Genomic DNA, 17,087 nt, shown 5'->3' with positions numbered 1-17,087 from the left:
GCAAAAACAGGGTGGGGGCCCACATTTTTTTGGGGTCCAAAGCATTCATTTGTAAGGCCCTTCCATGGATAGGGTGTGGCCCAAAAATCAGCCCCATTGGATCATCCTAACCCTGCCATTTGTGGAGGGGAAAATGGGCAGAAACATGGACACACAGTGTTTGTCCATTCTCCCCCCCCCCCACCCCCCCTGGGTTAGGACAATCCAATGGGGCTGATTTTTGGGCCACACCTTATCCATGGAAGGGCCTTCCAAATGAATGGTTTTGATCCCCCAAAAAAAGTGGCCCCCACACTGTTTTTGCAAACGTGTGCAGGTAACTTACCTGCACACGTTTGCAGGAACCATTTCCTCTCTCTCTCTCTCTCTCTCTCTCTCATATATATATGAGGAAAAGGATTGTACGCTCGAACGTACCAAGCTTATGGTCCGCTCGAGTGCCCAATCACATGGGTCCCACATCTTTTGTGGTGATCCAGAGCATTCATTTGCAAGGCCCTATCATAGATAGGGTGTGTACTAAAAATCAGCTCCATTGAATCATCCTAACCCCTCCAAAAGTGGAGGGCAAAAATGGGCAGATTTGTGGTCTGTCCATTTTGCCCTCCACAAATGGGTGGGTTAGGATGATCCTATGGAACTGATTTTTGGTACACACCCCATCTATGTAAGGGCCTTTCAAATGAATGCTTTGGATCATCCTAACAAAGTGGGCCCACATGTGATTGGGCACTCGAGCGTACCATAAGCTTGGTACGCTCGAGCGTACAATCCTTTTCCTCATATATATATATATATATATATATATATATATATATATATATGAGTTTCTGCGCTCTAGCACAAACGCCCTCGTCATTCACTATAAGTTGTGGACCCGTACCTTTTACAAACTAGAAAAGAAGATTTCTAAAAGACAATCGAGCCCCCCCCCCCTTGTGGTGATTATAAAATGACAGTCGAGTCCCTCCTCAAAGATACAAATACGAGCCATAAACAATCTAGGGTTTTTTATTAAAAAGAAGGATGAAAAAAAGGAAAAAACCCCACCCCTAATCTTCAAAATAAAGGAAAAAAAAAAAAAAAAAACAAAGAGGGAAAGAGAGGACTGACCTTTTTTGGTTTGAGGCTTCGAATCTGCGCGAAATCGAAGCTTTTTACTAGAGCAATCGCGAGGGGAAGGTAAGAGAGAAAGAGCCTAGAGGTGAAGAAGGGGAAGCACCAACAGATCTAGGGTTGAAGAAGGGGAAGCACACCAACAGATCTAGGGTTTTCGTCTGTTTTTGAGGAAGAGAAGTAAATATAGCTTTTTTCTATTTCTTTACGATAGGGAAAGGACTCGACTGTCAATAGTTTTGTGCTTTGTATAAGCATCAGGGGCTAGACTGTCTTTTTGGGAAGTTAAGTTTGAAAAAGCTATAAGGGGCCCGCAACTTACAGCGAATGAGGAGGGCTTTTGTGCTCGAGCGCAGATAACCCAACTGTGCTCGAGACCAGAAACTCCTCTCTCTCTCTCTCTCTCTCTCTCTCTCTCTATATATATATATATATATATAGAGAGAGAGAGAGAGAGAGAAAACGGTTCCTACACATATGTGTAGAGAGTTCTCTACACACTAGCTTAAAATACAGTGGGGGCCCACATTGTTTGGGTGATCCAAGCCATCCATTTTAAAGGCCATCACATAGATAGGGTGTCTACAAAAAATCAGATCCATAGGATCATCCCAACCCTACGATTTGTGGAGGTAAAATGGATGTCTTTAAACCCTCACAAATTAGTCCAATTTTTGCCTCCACAGTTTGAATGGTTAGGATGATCCTATGGATCTGATTTTTTGTGGACACCCTATCTATGTGAGGGCCTTAAAAATGAATGGTTTGGATCACCCAAATAATGTGGCCCCCACTGTATTTTAAGCTAGTGTGTAGATAACTTATCTACACATGTGTGTAGGAACCGTTTTCTCATATATATATATATATATATATATATATATATATATGAATTACATGTGAAATGTGGTATGTACTGAATTATCAGACATGCGTGACAAGGTATGTCACCGGTGATCGATATAATTAAATCATCATGGATCTTCGTCTTGCTTATGTGATGGTTTCCAAGTGTTTGTGTTTATTCCAGCAATCTCCTGAAGTTCCATCTTACAATTCTATCATTTGCATATGTTTCCATACATTTTTAAGCACGCTAGAATATGTTTCCATGTGTTTGTATATGTTTCTGTGATTTCATAGGATTTCCACCGCAATTTCCAACGGAGAAACGATCGTTGTTTAAAACTTCCATCGAACCGAAACAAAACGACTGAAATGTTTCTATTTCCATCCCCACAGATTCAATACCAAAACCGAAACGCATACTGAAGCCAAAATTGTAAGTGCATAGTGGTATACTATATAAGTACGTGTTGCATAATTATATTTATATGACTTTCGATGAAATGTGGTGTATGTACTATGCCTCTCTCTCTAATATATATATATATATATATATATATATATATATATATATATATATATATATGAAGATAGAGTTGCTGCGCTTGAGCACAGAAACAGGGGTGGGCCACATTTTGGGTGGGATCCAAAGCATTCATTTGAGGGGCCCTTTCATGGGTAGGGTGTCCACCAAAAATCAGCTCCATTGGATCACCTTAGGGTGTCCATTTGTGGGGCCAAAAACGGACAGATTTGTTGTCCACAAATTTGTCCATTTATGGCCCCACAAATGGACACCCAATGGTGATCCAATGGAGCCCCTGTTTCTGTGCTCGAGCGCAGCAACCCTTCTCTCTCTCTCTCTCTCTCTCTCTCTCTCTCTCTATATATATATATATATATATATATATATATATATATATATATATATATATATATGAGTGGGCCCCCATGTGATTGGGGCCTTTCAAATGAATGCTTTGGATCATCCTAACAAAGTGGGCCCCCATGTGATTGGGCAAGCTAGCTCACCATAAGTTTGGTGAGCTTAAGCTCACCAATAGTTTCCTCATATATATATATATATATATATATAAGTGAGCTACTGTTGGACCAAATATCAAGGGTAGTACTTCTCTTGTACCACCTTTACATGTTTATACGGCCTTCCATCATATAATTTCTCTCTCTCTCTCACACATACACAAACACATGTGTGTGTGTGAATTACATGTGAAATGTGGTATGTACTGAATTATCAGACATGCGTGACAAGGTATGTCACTGGTGTTCGAGATAATTAAATCATTATGGATGGTAGTCATGCTTATGTGATGGTTTCCAAGTGTGTATTTATGCTTATTCCAGCAATATCCTGAAGTTCCATCTTAAAATTCTCTCATTGCATATGTTTCCATACATTTTTAAGCACGCTAGAATATGTTTTTATGTGTTTTTTATACGTTTCTGTGATTTTATAGGATTTCCCAAGGAAGCAGGATTCGTTTTCACAGGTGGGGAATCGCGATTCCCCGATTCGCGAATCGGATTTGGTTCGATTCCCCAAAATAGGGGAATCCCATTCCCGAATCCTTTTCATCGGAAATGTGAATCCCTATTTGGGAATCACGATTTCTTTTCCACCTGAATCACGATTCTTCATTTATGGATTTGCGTTTCATTGATAATAAAATTCGCGGATTCACATTACCAAAAACCACGAATCCCATTCCGTGAAATTCGTTTCCCCAGCGATTCCCCGGATATAAACCCACCCCCCCCCCCTCTTGAACGGTTTCTGTGTGAATGGTTAACTGCTTGAGAGTTTCCGGGCTTGAGAATGTTTAGGGGAGTGATATTTACGCCCATTTTGATCACCCCACACCCATCGTCAGTGGCAATGGGAAAGATTCAGTGGCATTGATTGCAAAGGGGGCTAATGTACATGATGTGAGAAAAATCCAGTGGCTTTGATTGCAAAATTACACTGGCAATGGGTGTCCCCGGAGACTCTCCGGCGACTCCCCGACGATTCCCGGGCGAAATTTTGAATCCCGCTCCCAACCATCCCCGGAGCCTTCGAATCCCGAATCGAATCCCGTTTTCGATTCTCGCCCTGGCAACCTTGGGATTTCCACCGCAATTTCTAACCGAAACTGAAATATTTATGTTTCTGTGGCAGCCGAAATTGAAACCAAAACCAAAATTTAAAGCCTTGGCAATAATCCTTTAGATACAAAGGTGAATCCTTCTCAACCAGGTGAGACTTATGCAGAGCAGGTTGCAGACAAGTTTTATAGCAAAAATTACTCACACAGGTGCAAGAAAGGGGCACGCAAAACTCCATTACTGGGACTGTAGGAGGATTATTAATGCTAGCGGTTCCTAGAATCACCCACAAGTTTTTTAGCCAGTATATATTCATGCTTCCATATGGATTTTTTAGGTTTTTTAGGGCTTTGTCTCATTGATCCCCACCTGCATTTTTCTTTATTTTATCCTTTTAATTTGATGATGTAATGAACTATTAGTGGTGGGCTCAATTCTCATGGTTTTTGCTTTGAATTTTCTATGCCCCTTTTAACCAAAAGGGTTAGTTTGTTGAGTAGTTTTTTGAAAGGTAATTCAGTCAAGTAAAATGAGGCCGATTTTCTCCCCTTTCTTCTATGATTTGTGCGACACTTTGAATTTATTGTTGACACACGTATCGTGCCGTGTCCGACACAACACCCGTGTACACACGTGTCGACACTCTTTTCGACACTTTTAATTGTCGGCTAGAAGTGTTGGTAACTTTATAGGTATGTACGTGTATGGGCGTGCCACTATTTCTAGATTATTAGGGGTTGCCATGTCAGACAACCCATATCTGTGTTGAAACTCAGCACACAAATCTATATCCACAAATCAAAATCATATATACTTTCTATTTTAACCGTGTCCCCGTTTCTAAATTTCAGGAGTTTGCCGCGTCCGACACTCTGTGTCCGTGTCGACAAGCAACACTCGTGTCCGTGTCCACAAATCATAGCCTTTCTTCTTCAAGAAAGGCTAGATATTTAGAATGTTTTTAACCTATCTGATGATCAAGACTTTTTGTCGTTCTTTCATTGCATTGTGGTTTCTTGCACCTGCAATTGCAGCAAAATTCATGTACCTTGAGCAACAGTCTTCGCATCCCTCTTCTTACAAATGAAAACTTTCCAAACATATATCTTTAAAGTTTTGATAAATCTGTAACCCATGTGTCAGTTTTTTCATCTATCTAGACCTAGAAAAAACATGAATAATTTGACCTAAATTAGCGAAGCGAAATGCCCCCACATCGCTTCCTTCAGCAAACTTTCTCCTTGAGAAGCTTTAGGGAATCCAAAAAGATCTCTCCAAGCAAATTGTGAAGGCACCAAGGTTAGTTAAGAGTTCACCATTCAATTCGCAAGATTAAGGGCATCCCCTTTAATTTATAGCAGAACAAAAGGTGGTTTCTCCACAACTGAAATTCCCTCCACACTTCATCAAATCCTATCACCAAAATTATCTGACAAGAAAGAAAAGTTTACACCTAATATCTATCCACACTTCATGAAATCTTAATTTAAAAAAAGAAAAGAAAAGTTTACACCTAATATGTATATTTCTGTTAGCGAAATAAACGATTAAAAAAGGGCGACGATATTTTCACTCCCCCTACATTACGCGCATGCTCCCCTTATAACGTGATTTGACGTGAAAAGTGGGCAACTTTAACGCTTTTTGACATCAAATCACGTTATAAGGGGAGCGTGCGTGTAATACAGGAGGAGTGAAAATATCATCTCCCTTAAAAAAACTAAATGTAAAAATGTAGTATATTTTCCAAAATAAATGGTTCAACTCATAAAGATTGTAATGAAGTGGACATGGAAAAGGTAATAATCAAATGGTGTAAACCATGATTAATAACAAATGAGAGAATAAAGTACCTGAGCTTTGTTGAGACCACCAGAAGCTTCTGTTATTATTTTCTGGTCCAAGATTAGATCACTTCTTAATTTCAAGCACTTATTGAAATATTTCAATGCATCTTCAATTTCCCCAAGTGCAAGATGACAGCTAGAGAAACATTGCAGCAATTAGAGTAGACAACACGAAATTTCTCCAAGTGCAAGATGACAGCTTGAGAAATATTGGCGCAATCAGTGACAAAACAATCTTTTCAATAGATAATGAAAATAGTACATTATATTCGCACCCTACAACTATAATGATATCCAAGATATGATCAGCCAACTGAATAAAACATTCCGGCCAGGATTTCATTCTATTTTCTCCTATTTATGGTCGGTTTCTTTTGAACGCCCGTGTGCATTGTAGTTTCTCATTGGAGACTCATTCTCATCCATTTATTCTTTGTCCTGTTCAAATTTAGAGCTACTTTTTTTTTATTTGTTCAATGTTAATTTCGACGTATCGAAATTATCGTCTATTGAGTCTGTGGAAATGGTGGCGTAAGGCAGAAAACCATAGAAGGATTTTAACCCTTTAACTATTTGGAAAATGTGGACGGATAGAAATGAGAGTATTTTTAATAATAAACATAACACAATTAGTCAAATTACTTGGATTATCGTTGAAGTTTCTAAGCATGCTTCAAAAGAAAAATGATGCATGACGATAGAAGGAAGTACTAATATTTCGCTCTGATACTATACTGATGTAGACAGATCTAAGGAAAGGATGTTAGGGGCAAAAAGGACGGGTGAAAATTAGGATTTTGGATCCTAAAATATGATTTGATTGGGAAATTATTTCTACTATGTTCATGGTAGGTTTAGAAGGGTGCAAACGTATGCCGAAAATGTACATGCGTACGTCGAGAAGGTACAGATACATGTCGGGAAGCTGATGGCAAAGGTTAATGGCGAGACTAAAGGGCGTAGGGATCAAAGAATAATATGTAGAAAACAATAATTGAAAATAAGGAGGATTAACGAAGAAATTAAAGAGATAGATCAAACTTAGAATCACTCCAGATCTTGCATAAGCATCGAACCCAGGTTTTAAGGCTTTGCACCATGAAGAAAAAGGTCGTGCTATAATCCCACTAGCAACCCCAAGGCTTCGCACCAAAGGAACCAAGGCATCAAACTAAGAGATAAGGGCTTGCACTTGGAAAGTAGATTTCCCATTCTTGATTTGCAAGAAAGCAAGAAAAGATTGATTTTTATTCATTCATCCATAGCATCCATCATCTTAGAGTATAAACTAAAGTGCATTGAGGCTTACAATATATAACACAACGAAAAGAACTAGTAAGTTCTAAAACCCTGAAACAAAAACCTAACAGTTTTGGACTAAAATAACCACCAATGACTTAAAGACCCACCACACTTAAAATTTCCTTACACATGCACGGGCCCCACTTAAAACACTCATAACTCAAAGAACTTAAGGACATGTTCAGTTGATTTCTGACATGGTGAAAGGAAAAGAAACGTGCTTGTATTTTATGTGAACCGTATCTTTGATTGTTATGTTGGTTTCCTCGTAAACCTTTAATATATGACATGGAAAATCCTAAACATTACATTTAAAATAAGTTTCCATTTTTTTTTGCATCCTTTTTCCGTTGCCGAGTCAGTAGTGGAAAATAGTACTTTCCCGAGTTTTCTATTTTTTTTTTGAGACCCTCCTATTGCGCACGTTCTGCCCTAGTTGTGAATCCCAGCCTCCCTGTAACTCCCTGTTGTGGCTCAACTACGCCTCCCTGTGGGTTGAAGGCTTATTAGGGTACTGCTCTCTCTCTCTCTCTCTCTCTCTCTCTCTCTCTCTCTCTCTCCAATGACTTCTTCTTCGTTGCCTCTATTTTCTTCTTGGACTCTCAGCAACCTAGAACCAAAACCTCTCTCGATCTCCCTCTCTCCCACTCTATCCCTCTCAATTTTCCCCAAACCCTACGTTCTGAAAAATGTAATCCTTATGAAACCCTACCTTCCAAAAACCCCATTTCTTCTCTACATCGTCATCCCGAAAACCTGCCATTGATTTGTCTTTTACCACATTTTTTTTTTCGATTATTTGATTCCTTCATTTCTAGTTACAGTTAGGGGTTTATTCTTCTATTCAGAGCTATAGTTTTTTTTTTTGTAGGCTTTGCCGAATCAATAGTAGATTATTTATCCGGCCTTCAACTCTCGTGATCGTTGGTGAAGGAACATGTAAGTTGATACTTTTCGATTTTCCATTAATTTCATGGGTTTAGGCTTTGTCCGATAGAGGAGTTTTTCCTGTTTTTGTAGACCGGTCTCCAAATGAAAAGAATATAATTGTTTTCTTTAAGAATATCATTGTTGCTAGCCAAAAGCTAACAGAACAACATTGGAAGATGAGTTGTGGAGAAAGTCGGGAGATGCAATATATATGGTAAGCAATTAAGTAGACAAGCTTTCTGGCAAGTCACGAACCTACACTGAGTTGCTTGGTCATTTAGGAGACAAAGTCCATCAAACTAGGGTGTACATATAAAAGTTATCTTTATATTAATATTAGTAGGAGATAATATAAGGAAGTTGCCGTCTGCACTCCCTTTTATTAATATTTGAACACTTCTCTTTATTTTACAGTTCCATTTGTTGTCAATACAATTATCAAAAAGCCATGAACAAAATCAGTTAGAGAATTTTAAAATAGCCTGGGCTTATGTTACCTTATTAATGGCTTTGCGCTTTCTATGCGAATCTAGTTGATGTTTGGAATTGTTTTCTATTCTTTGCTCTCTCTTTTTTCTTTTCTTTTTTTTCTTTTTATTTTCTTTGCAATGTTGTATGTGAGATTTGGGACAGTGGAGCCAAATAGTAGAAAGGTGGGAAAAAGACTAGCCACTTGGAAGCGGAACTTGGCCTCCTTGGGGGAGAATAACTCTAAATAAGGCAGTTTTTGCTAACATCCCTATCTACTAGTTATCGGTGTTGAAGCGCCCAATACTCAACTCAACTCAACTCAACTAAACCTTTGTCCCATAGAAAGGGTGGGAAAAAGACTAGCCACTTGGAAGAGGAACTTGGCCTCCTTGGGGGAGAATAACTCTAAATAAGGCAGTTTTTGCTAACATCCCTATCTACTAGTTATCGGTGTTCAAGCGCCCAATTCTCAACTCAACCAAACCTTCGTCCCAAACTAGTTGGGGTCGGCTAATGAATCCTTTAGAAAATAGGATTGAGCAAGGCTAACAGAGATTCTGTGGGAGGGACAGATGATAAGAAGTTTCATTTGGTGATTTGGAAGGAAGTTTGTAAACCTATCAAAGCAAGAGGGTTGGGAATTAGAAGGGTAAAGGATGTAACCATGGCATTACTAAGCAAGTGGCTATAGATGTTTGGGGAAGAAGGACACCAAATGTGGGTGAGGGTCATCAAGGAGAACTATGGAGCACTATGAGGAAGACGGATATCAGACAATAGATGTCGACTCGGGGGTACGTTAGTGTAGAGGGACCTAAAAAAGCAAGTTCGAAGAGGGTGTCAGATTCTGAGTATACTCAGGTGACAGAATAAAATCTTGGTTTCATACTTGGTGTGGAGAGGCCCTCTTGAAAAATGTTTTTCCGGACTTGTTTAACGTGGTGGAGAACCGAGAGGGGTGGGTCAAGGTCTATTTCGAGTGAAGGGATGAAGGGGCAGTGTGGAGGCTATCCTTCAGAAGGAAACTGTTTGATAGAGAGATGGAGAGGGTAGCGAGACTACAACAAGGGTTGGTGTCCTGCTATGTTAAAAGATCGGGTGAAGACAAAAGAGTTTGGATCCGGTGTCCTGGCAATTTCAGCGTCAAATAATTCTACAAATTGATTGCAAGGTTTTAAATTTCGGTTTCGGGCCGAGATTTTGGCCGAAATCATGTAAAAATATGATTATGATTTTGTTTTTTTTTTCCAATTTCGACCGAAATGACAAAAATTTCGGTGTAAATTTCGACGATTTCAGTGGAAATTTTGGCTATTTCGATGAATATTTCATAAATTTCGGTGAGAATTATAACATTTTGGTGGACTGTATAAAATTTCGGTGGATCTATTTAAAATTTTGGTGGAAATTTTGTAAAAGAGGGTAAGAACGAAATTCCGGTGACATTTCGGCGAAATTTCAGAATTTCGGTACCAAAATTTCACCGAAATCTTGTAAAGAAACGACTTCATGTAAATTTCGTTTCGGTCGCGGCCGAAACCGAAATATTTCGGCCGAAACGAAACGTCTCGGCCGAAACGAAACGTCTCGGCCGAAACGAAACGTCTCGGCCGAAACGAAACGTCTCGGCCGAAACGAAACGTCTCGGCCGAAATTTAAAACCATGATTGATTGTAACCAATCTTGCAGCCTCGCCAATGGCTAAGGTATGGACAATTCCGGCTCCACACAGGGTATGTGCTTTTGCTTGGATAACGGCGTTGGATAAGATCCTCACAATGGATCATCTCTGTAATTGACACATGTGGATCATAGATTATTGCGCATTATGTGTGGAGGGTGAAACAGTTGACCACATATTCCTTCACTACAAAACCGCCAGGTACACATCGCAGAAAATCCTGTGCAGGTTTGGCATGTTGCGGGTTTTCCCGTGTGCAGGTTATCAAAACTCATATAAGGATGGTATTTTGTCCCATGTCGCAAAATAGGTAAAATCCTATGAAATGTGATATTACTAACTACAATCTGGGTGCTATGGAAAGCAAGGAACGCTAGGGTTTTTGAAGAAGTAGTAAAGTCCCCTCACTTCCTCTTCGTTAAGATTCTAGCTTTAACCATCGCTTGGGTAAGAGCGTTGCCTAGCTTCCGGTTTGTATCGGCACGTGACCTATGATAAGGATGGTCAGAGGTATGTAATAGTAGGTAAATGAGGCAGACCATAAATCAGGATTGGAAACCGCGAGCAGAGGTTATCTAAGGTTGAATTTTTACGGGTCCGATTTGGGGAACCCGGGGCCAGCTAGAGTAGGTGGCCTTCATAGAGATGCAAGCGGAAATATGTTATGGGCCTATTCGGATCCTATTGGGATTGCCGACTCCAATGAGGCGGAGATTAGAGCGGTCTACCAAGAAATCAAATTGATAGATCAAGAGCTCCTGCACAAGTTCATAGTACAGGGTGACTCTTTGCACGTAATAAGATGGTTGAAAGGAAGCGAGGCCCATCCATTGCAGTTTGCGCGGTGGATTGATGATATCTCAGATCGACTGGCAAGATCCTCCATTACATTTCATCATGTAAGAAGATTTGCTGATAGTGAGGCCGGTAGGCTAGCTGGAGATGGGGTTTCAAGAGAGGAGTGGGATGTTTTCCATTTTCTTCCTCCTTGACCTATTTTTGCTACTCGTATGATTTTTCTTTGATTCTCTGTATTGTTCAATCTTCTCGATGGTTGGGGGTCTCCCCCTGCTTCGTTTCTCTATTCATTCAATTCTTTATCATTCAAAAAAATGCTCAAAAACTCAATAAAACTCTTTTAACGCTAATGATGAACCATAACTTCTAATTTTCAAAAAAAAAATGATGAACCATTTCTCCTTAACTCCTTGATTCTTCATGCCATATTGAATTGTCCCCCATCAGACTCCTTCATTAGGGCTCTTGATGCTGGGTTCCCCCTAAGTTAACCTTTCATAGGAGCTGTAAAGTTCAAAATCAAGGTGGTACTATGGTCCGAATGGCTGGAATGGGGAGAGGGGGTATTGGGGGTTATCCGAGCCTTGAGGGAGACTCCCTCAACACAATTCACTAGCTAAGAGGGGAGGCTCATCAACTTTGAAGGTTTAGTTCTTCGTTGAGAGAGAGTTTTTATATCTTCAGGGATGTAGAGTGTTCCTCCTACATCCACAGTGAAGGCAACCTCTTGGCTGATAGTTTGTTAGATTTTGGTTTTTCTTGTTCTAGTTTGTTAGTTTGGCATGAGATTTCTTATTTGTAGCTGGTTTTCTTTTCTTTTCTTTTTTCCCTTTTGGATCTTTGTTTGTTCAATGTTCACTTTGGCGCCCTGTTTACTGAAAAAATCTCACTTGTTCAAAAGTTGTGCATTTTTGTAGAGACAGTTGTATCTCCTCTTGTATTCCTAGGAGCGTGAATGTTTATCGGATAAGTTGGTCATGTCGGGAGTGCATAGAGACATTATCAGGGGCAAACTCTTCTCCCTATGTAATTTTGTTCTCCTTTTTAATAAATTCACTATCTTTCACTCCAAAGGCATATGTAAAATAAGTACACAAGGTTGGGACTCCAAAGGCTGAAATCCGAAATTTCGGTTGGGACCGAAATCTGAATATTTCGGATTTCGGTTTGGATTTTGGCCGAACTTTGGTCATTTTGACCAAAATTGTAAAAACTTGGGCCGAAATGACTGAAATTTGAGGAAAAAAAATCAGTTTCGGTAGGGACAGTAAGGTTGCTCCATTGTGACCTGATGGTCACGAGTTCGAGTCACGGAAACAGACTATCTGCAAAGGTAAGGCTGCGTACATCTAGCCCCCCGCAGACCCCGCAATAGCGGGAGCCTCGTGCAGTGGGCCGCCCTTTTAGGGACCGAAACCGAAATTTAAATCCATGGTAAAACCAATAGATAATATTACTAACTGATTCACAATAAACAAACTCAAATTGACACATTATAAACCTACAAAAATCAAACCTATTGGTTAGCCAAATAATAGATGAGAAGATCCCAGGACCCTTACTTTGCAGCTCTAACTTGAACCTTGAGAAAGTTGGAATCTACGGCAGCAGCTTTCATACAGTCTCCTAGAGCGTCCCTTATTCTCCCAAGAGAAATTCGTGTTGCCGCACGGTTGCTATAGCACAGCATCAGAGCCCTGTGACAGCTTTTAGATGTCTCTTTTGAAGAAACACAATTCACCCCACGTGTGTAATAATCCTCAGCTTTAGAAAAATACCCATTTGCATAAGCTTGGTTTCCCCTGTCATAAAATAAGTCCATCAAGTTCAAATGGTTAAATTTAAAGCATTAGTGGAGCCAATATAATCTATTTAAAGAAACTTACATAATGACTACAATCTTCTATTTCACAGCCACAATGAATCAAAATTTTACTCCCCATGGAGTCTAAAATTAGGAGATGAGTAGGACAAAGGTTTATATTTAATAAAAAAAAAGCTAAATAGACGCGAAGAGAACACCTGAGTCGCCACTTTTCACAGGCTTCCTGTGCCGTGGCAGTTGCAGAAGCTGTGGAGATAGACTCCTGCCTAACCTCTGGTCCTTTATCTGTGTCACTTTCAGACATACGAAAACCTCCCTTTTGTTCTTGACTCAACTCCTGCTGAGAAGAACCACTAGAATGTGGAAAGAACTTTACAGATGGAGAAGCCAAGTCAATTTTTGCAATTGGAGTATGGGTATATTGACCAGCTTTCAACTGACTTTTCTTTTTGTATTGGCGCCTTGCTGCTGATAATGGACCATGAGAAGAGGATGATGCCTCAAAGGTGAAGTTTGTCTCACCAACATTTTCTGAACTGGAAGCAAAACAAGACATTGTTTTCCCATTGTCAGGTTGCCTCTCTACATTTGACCTGGAAATCCCAGCTTTAGTTTCTGCAGCAGCAATATGACTATCATCTTTAATATTTATATTCTCCGTTTTGAAAGGTAAACACTCCTTCCCAAGGCCAGAGGTACGTTGTCCTAAAGAACATTGATCACTAATATCTTCGCTAGAATGATGCTTAGAACCTTCCTCAGGTAATCTTCCCCATTTTAAATCGCCATCATTGACATTCAAGTAGTGTGTTTCAGCAGGGAGATCTTTATACCTTGCATCCATAGGAACAGATTGGCTTGTTTCGATTGATGAGTGGTTGGCGTGAAGGTGAACGGAATCCTCAGACTCTGCTGAAGTTTCTCTTGGACATTGATCAACCACTAAAGTTTCCTGATAAGGAGAGAAATCCATTGGTGAATAACTCCCTGGAGAGTCAAACTCTGAGTTTTCTTGGAAACTTTTTTCCCTTGAAATAGAGTCTTTCCCAGCAGGCTGGTGCACCTGGCCAGATTGCTTTAATTTTCCCCTCCTTTTCATTGGCCTTGTATCTTTACCAGCTCCTCTCTTTGCACTGAAATCCAAATTTAGGTGTAACCCAGAAAACTGGTTCTCCATCGAAGAAACATCCTGTTTCAATGTTCCAAGGTCCACATGAGGTTTTCCTAAGCCTTCCCCCGTGCTCGTAAAACTATACTCAGACTTATTTTCAAACCAATCTGTGCAGGGCCGGAGAACAGAGCCCGAGCTTGTGAATGATGATGGTGAAAATGATCGTGCAACATCACTTGGTTTGAGATCCTCTTTTTGTTGGATGGGAGGAATCTGTCCCATGCCAAAATTGTTACCCTGCTTACCTGCCTGAAAAGTAAATGGTGTAGAAATAGACGTAACGACAGTGGAATCAATGAAAATCCTATCAGCCAAATTTTCACGTGGTGTATCCTTCGTGAAGGTTCTAGAAGAAGAAGAAAACACGTCTGTTCTACCAGAAGAATCTCTCAGTCGGCTTCCTATGTTCAAATTCTTCATCTCATCCTGCAGCATAGTTTCTGTGCTTCCACCAAAATAACATGTTTCATTCTTGCTGCTACCAAAGACAAAACCATTCTTTTCATTGGATTTCAATCCAAGGTCAATACCTTTGCTCTTATCAGTGCCTTCACCATTCCCAAAGATTTCCATGTTCAACTTCCTCATCTCATCTGGGAGCTCAGCCACCATACTTTCATCAAAACCAGCAGAAGAATTCCGAAAAGAACTTTTCTTCCCACAACTTCGAAATTCGAAAGAACCTTTCTCATAAGCCTTGCCAAATTTTGATTTAGACGTCATGGCGTCTTCTATGTTCAATTTTCTCATCTCATCTGGGAGCTGCTTAGTCACAGTGCTACCATCAAAACTAACATCCGAATTTTGAGCTGGGACAGAATTTATCTTACTGCGACTTCCAAATATAAAAGAACCCTCTTCAGAAGCCTCACCCAAGTTCGAATTTGAAGTCCCAGGTCCACCAGCAGTAAATGTAAAACCTGCATCATCTGTACTCTGGAATGTTGTTCTACTTTCAAAGCGGAACTCCATCTCGTCTGGGAGGCTTCTCTCAAAGCTCTCACTAAACCCACTATTTTTCGAATTCAAATTCGATGCAGAATCTCCAAAGACAAAACCCGTATCATCAAACTTCCCAAATTCAAAACTACCAGAGTCTGGAGTATCGGAACTGTTTGTAACCTTGATATCTTGAACTGACTCTGTTGTGAAGGGATTCCAGCTATGCAACCTGTCGCGTACTGCCTGTATTTTACCGTCATTGGCTCGAAGAGAGCTGTCTATAGCCGAGGAACTCAGACCGAATGGATTGTAAACTGAATCACCCAGACTATCTGGGACTGGGGTTGACGACTTCCCACGGCGAGACACAAAATGCTTCCTCACCTTTACAAGGCGAGGTTTTGACAGGCCAGACGACGATGCCAATATCACCGAGGGCTTTCCCGAAGCCAGGAAAGGAGGCGCCGGTGAAGTAAAAGTACCACTAAAATTACTCTCCTTTGCATTCCTAGTCGCCGGAGTTACGGTGTCTTTTATGTTCAATTTTCTCATCTCATCTGGGAGATGCTTGCTCACAGTGCTTCCATCAAAACCAACGTCCGAATTTTGAGCGGGAACAGAATTTATCTTGCTACTGCTTCCAAATATGAAAGAACCCTTTTCAGAAGCCCCACCCAAGTTTGAATTTGAAACAGAAGTATTATTGAAATTACTCCCTTTTGTATTCCTTGTCATTGGAGTTCCAGAGCCTTCTATGTTCAAATTTCTCATCTCATCTGGTAGCCGCTTAATCACAGTGCTTCCATAAAAACCAACGTCCGAATTTTGAGCGGGAACAGAATTAACCTTGCTACTACTTCCAAATATGAAAGAACCCTTTTCAGAAGCCTCACCCAAATTCGAATTCGAAGTCCCAAGTCCACCAGCGGCAAATGTAGAACCCTTATCATCTGTACTCTGTAATGTAGTTCTACTTTCAAACCTAAACGTCCTCATCTCATCTGGGAGTGTTCTCTCCAATCTCCCACTAAACCCACTATTTTCCGAATTCAAATTCGACACAGACCCTCCAAAGACAAAACCCGCATCATCAAACTTCCCAAATTCAAAATTACCAGAATCTAGACCATCAGAACTGTTTGTAACCCTAGTATCTTGAACCAACTCAGTTGAAAAACGATCCCATCTATCCAACCTATCACGTACTGCCTGCATTTTACCCACATTGCCTCTATCAGAACTGTCAAAAACAGACAAATTCGTACCCAACGGATTGTAAACCGAATCGTCCCGACTATCGGGTATTAGGGTTGATAAATTCCCACTGCGAGAGACAAAATGCCTCCTCGGCTTTACAAGCCGAGGTTTCGACATTGCCGAGGGCTTTGCAGGAGCCTGAAAAACAGGCGCCAGAGAAGCAAAAGTACTATCAAAATTACTTTCATTTACATTCATAGGATTCGAAATTTCGTGCCCTAGATTTGGGGAATTCATCGTTTTCCATTCGGTTTTCGATGATTCTTGTGTGTAAGAGTGTTTGATAGAAGACAAACCATCCAGATTAAAGAGGTGAGGAGAAAATATCTCACTTTTAGGGTTAAGGTTAGGCTTAGGGTTTTGGAATGGAGATTGTGAGTTCATTGTTCTCCATTCAGTTTTGTAAGAGTGTTTGATAGAAGATAAACCATCCAAATCAAAGGGGAAACGAGAAGATAACTCACCTTTAGGGTTAGGGTTAGGGTTAGGGTTTTGGAATGGAGATTGTTTTGTTTGCATTTGAGGAGTGATGGTTGGATTTCTGAAATCTACCATTGCCGGCGGCGACATTGCTTGTCGGACGTCATGAATTCGGCCGGCTGGTGACGTGATTCGTCTGAGAATCCGATGAGGAAAATCGCAATCGGACGGTCAGGATTGACGGATTTTGAAGATTTTTTTCTTGGTTTTTGAAGTGTTCCCACACAAGAAGAAGAGCCCCCCTTTCAAAAATTCGAGATTTTTGTCTTTTGATTTGATCAGATAGGAGTTTTTATAGTCACGTATTTTTCA

At 40.3% G+C, this 17,087-nt stretch overlaps 1 protein-coding gene across 3 annotated transcripts in view; it reads right to left on the bottom strand.

Moving 5' to 3' along the window:
* The window catches only part of LOC143891699 (uncharacterized), a 30,358-nt gene extending 13,316 nt beyond the window's left edge, over positions 1–17,042 (bottom strand). The window contains exons 1-4 of one of the 3 annotated variants that reach the window (XM_077396289.1): positions 16,760–17,042; positions 13,123–16,433; positions 12,663–12,902; positions 5,925–6,054 (exon numbers count right to left, since the gene is read on the bottom strand). In XM_077396289.1, the coding sequence (XP_077252404.1) occupies positions 5,925–6,054; positions 12,663–12,902; positions 13,123–16,412 (3,660 nt within the window). In that variant the 5' untranslated portion in view covers positions 16,413–16,433; positions 16,760–17,042. Of the gene's footprint in view, positions 1–5,924; positions 6,055–12,662; positions 12,903–13,122 lie in introns of all 3 variants that reach the window. The other 2 variants (XM_077396327.1, XM_077396247.1) reach the window with 2 other exon arrangements.
* Positions 17,043–17,087: the final 45 nt, after the last annotated feature.

This window comes from Tasmannia lanceolata, unplaced genomic scaffold (genome assembly GCF_043159265.1).
Source record: "Tasmannia lanceolata isolate RefF3 unplaced genomic scaffold, GAP_Taslan_0.1 ptg000002l, whole genome shotgun sequence".
NCBI classification, from domain to species: domain Eukaryota; kingdom Viridiplantae; phylum Streptophyta; class Magnoliopsida; order Canellales; family Winteraceae; genus Tasmannia; species Tasmannia lanceolata.
The sequence above is the reverse complement of the archived record's forward strand: the minus strand, read 5'-3'. Positions and strand labels throughout refer to the sequence as shown.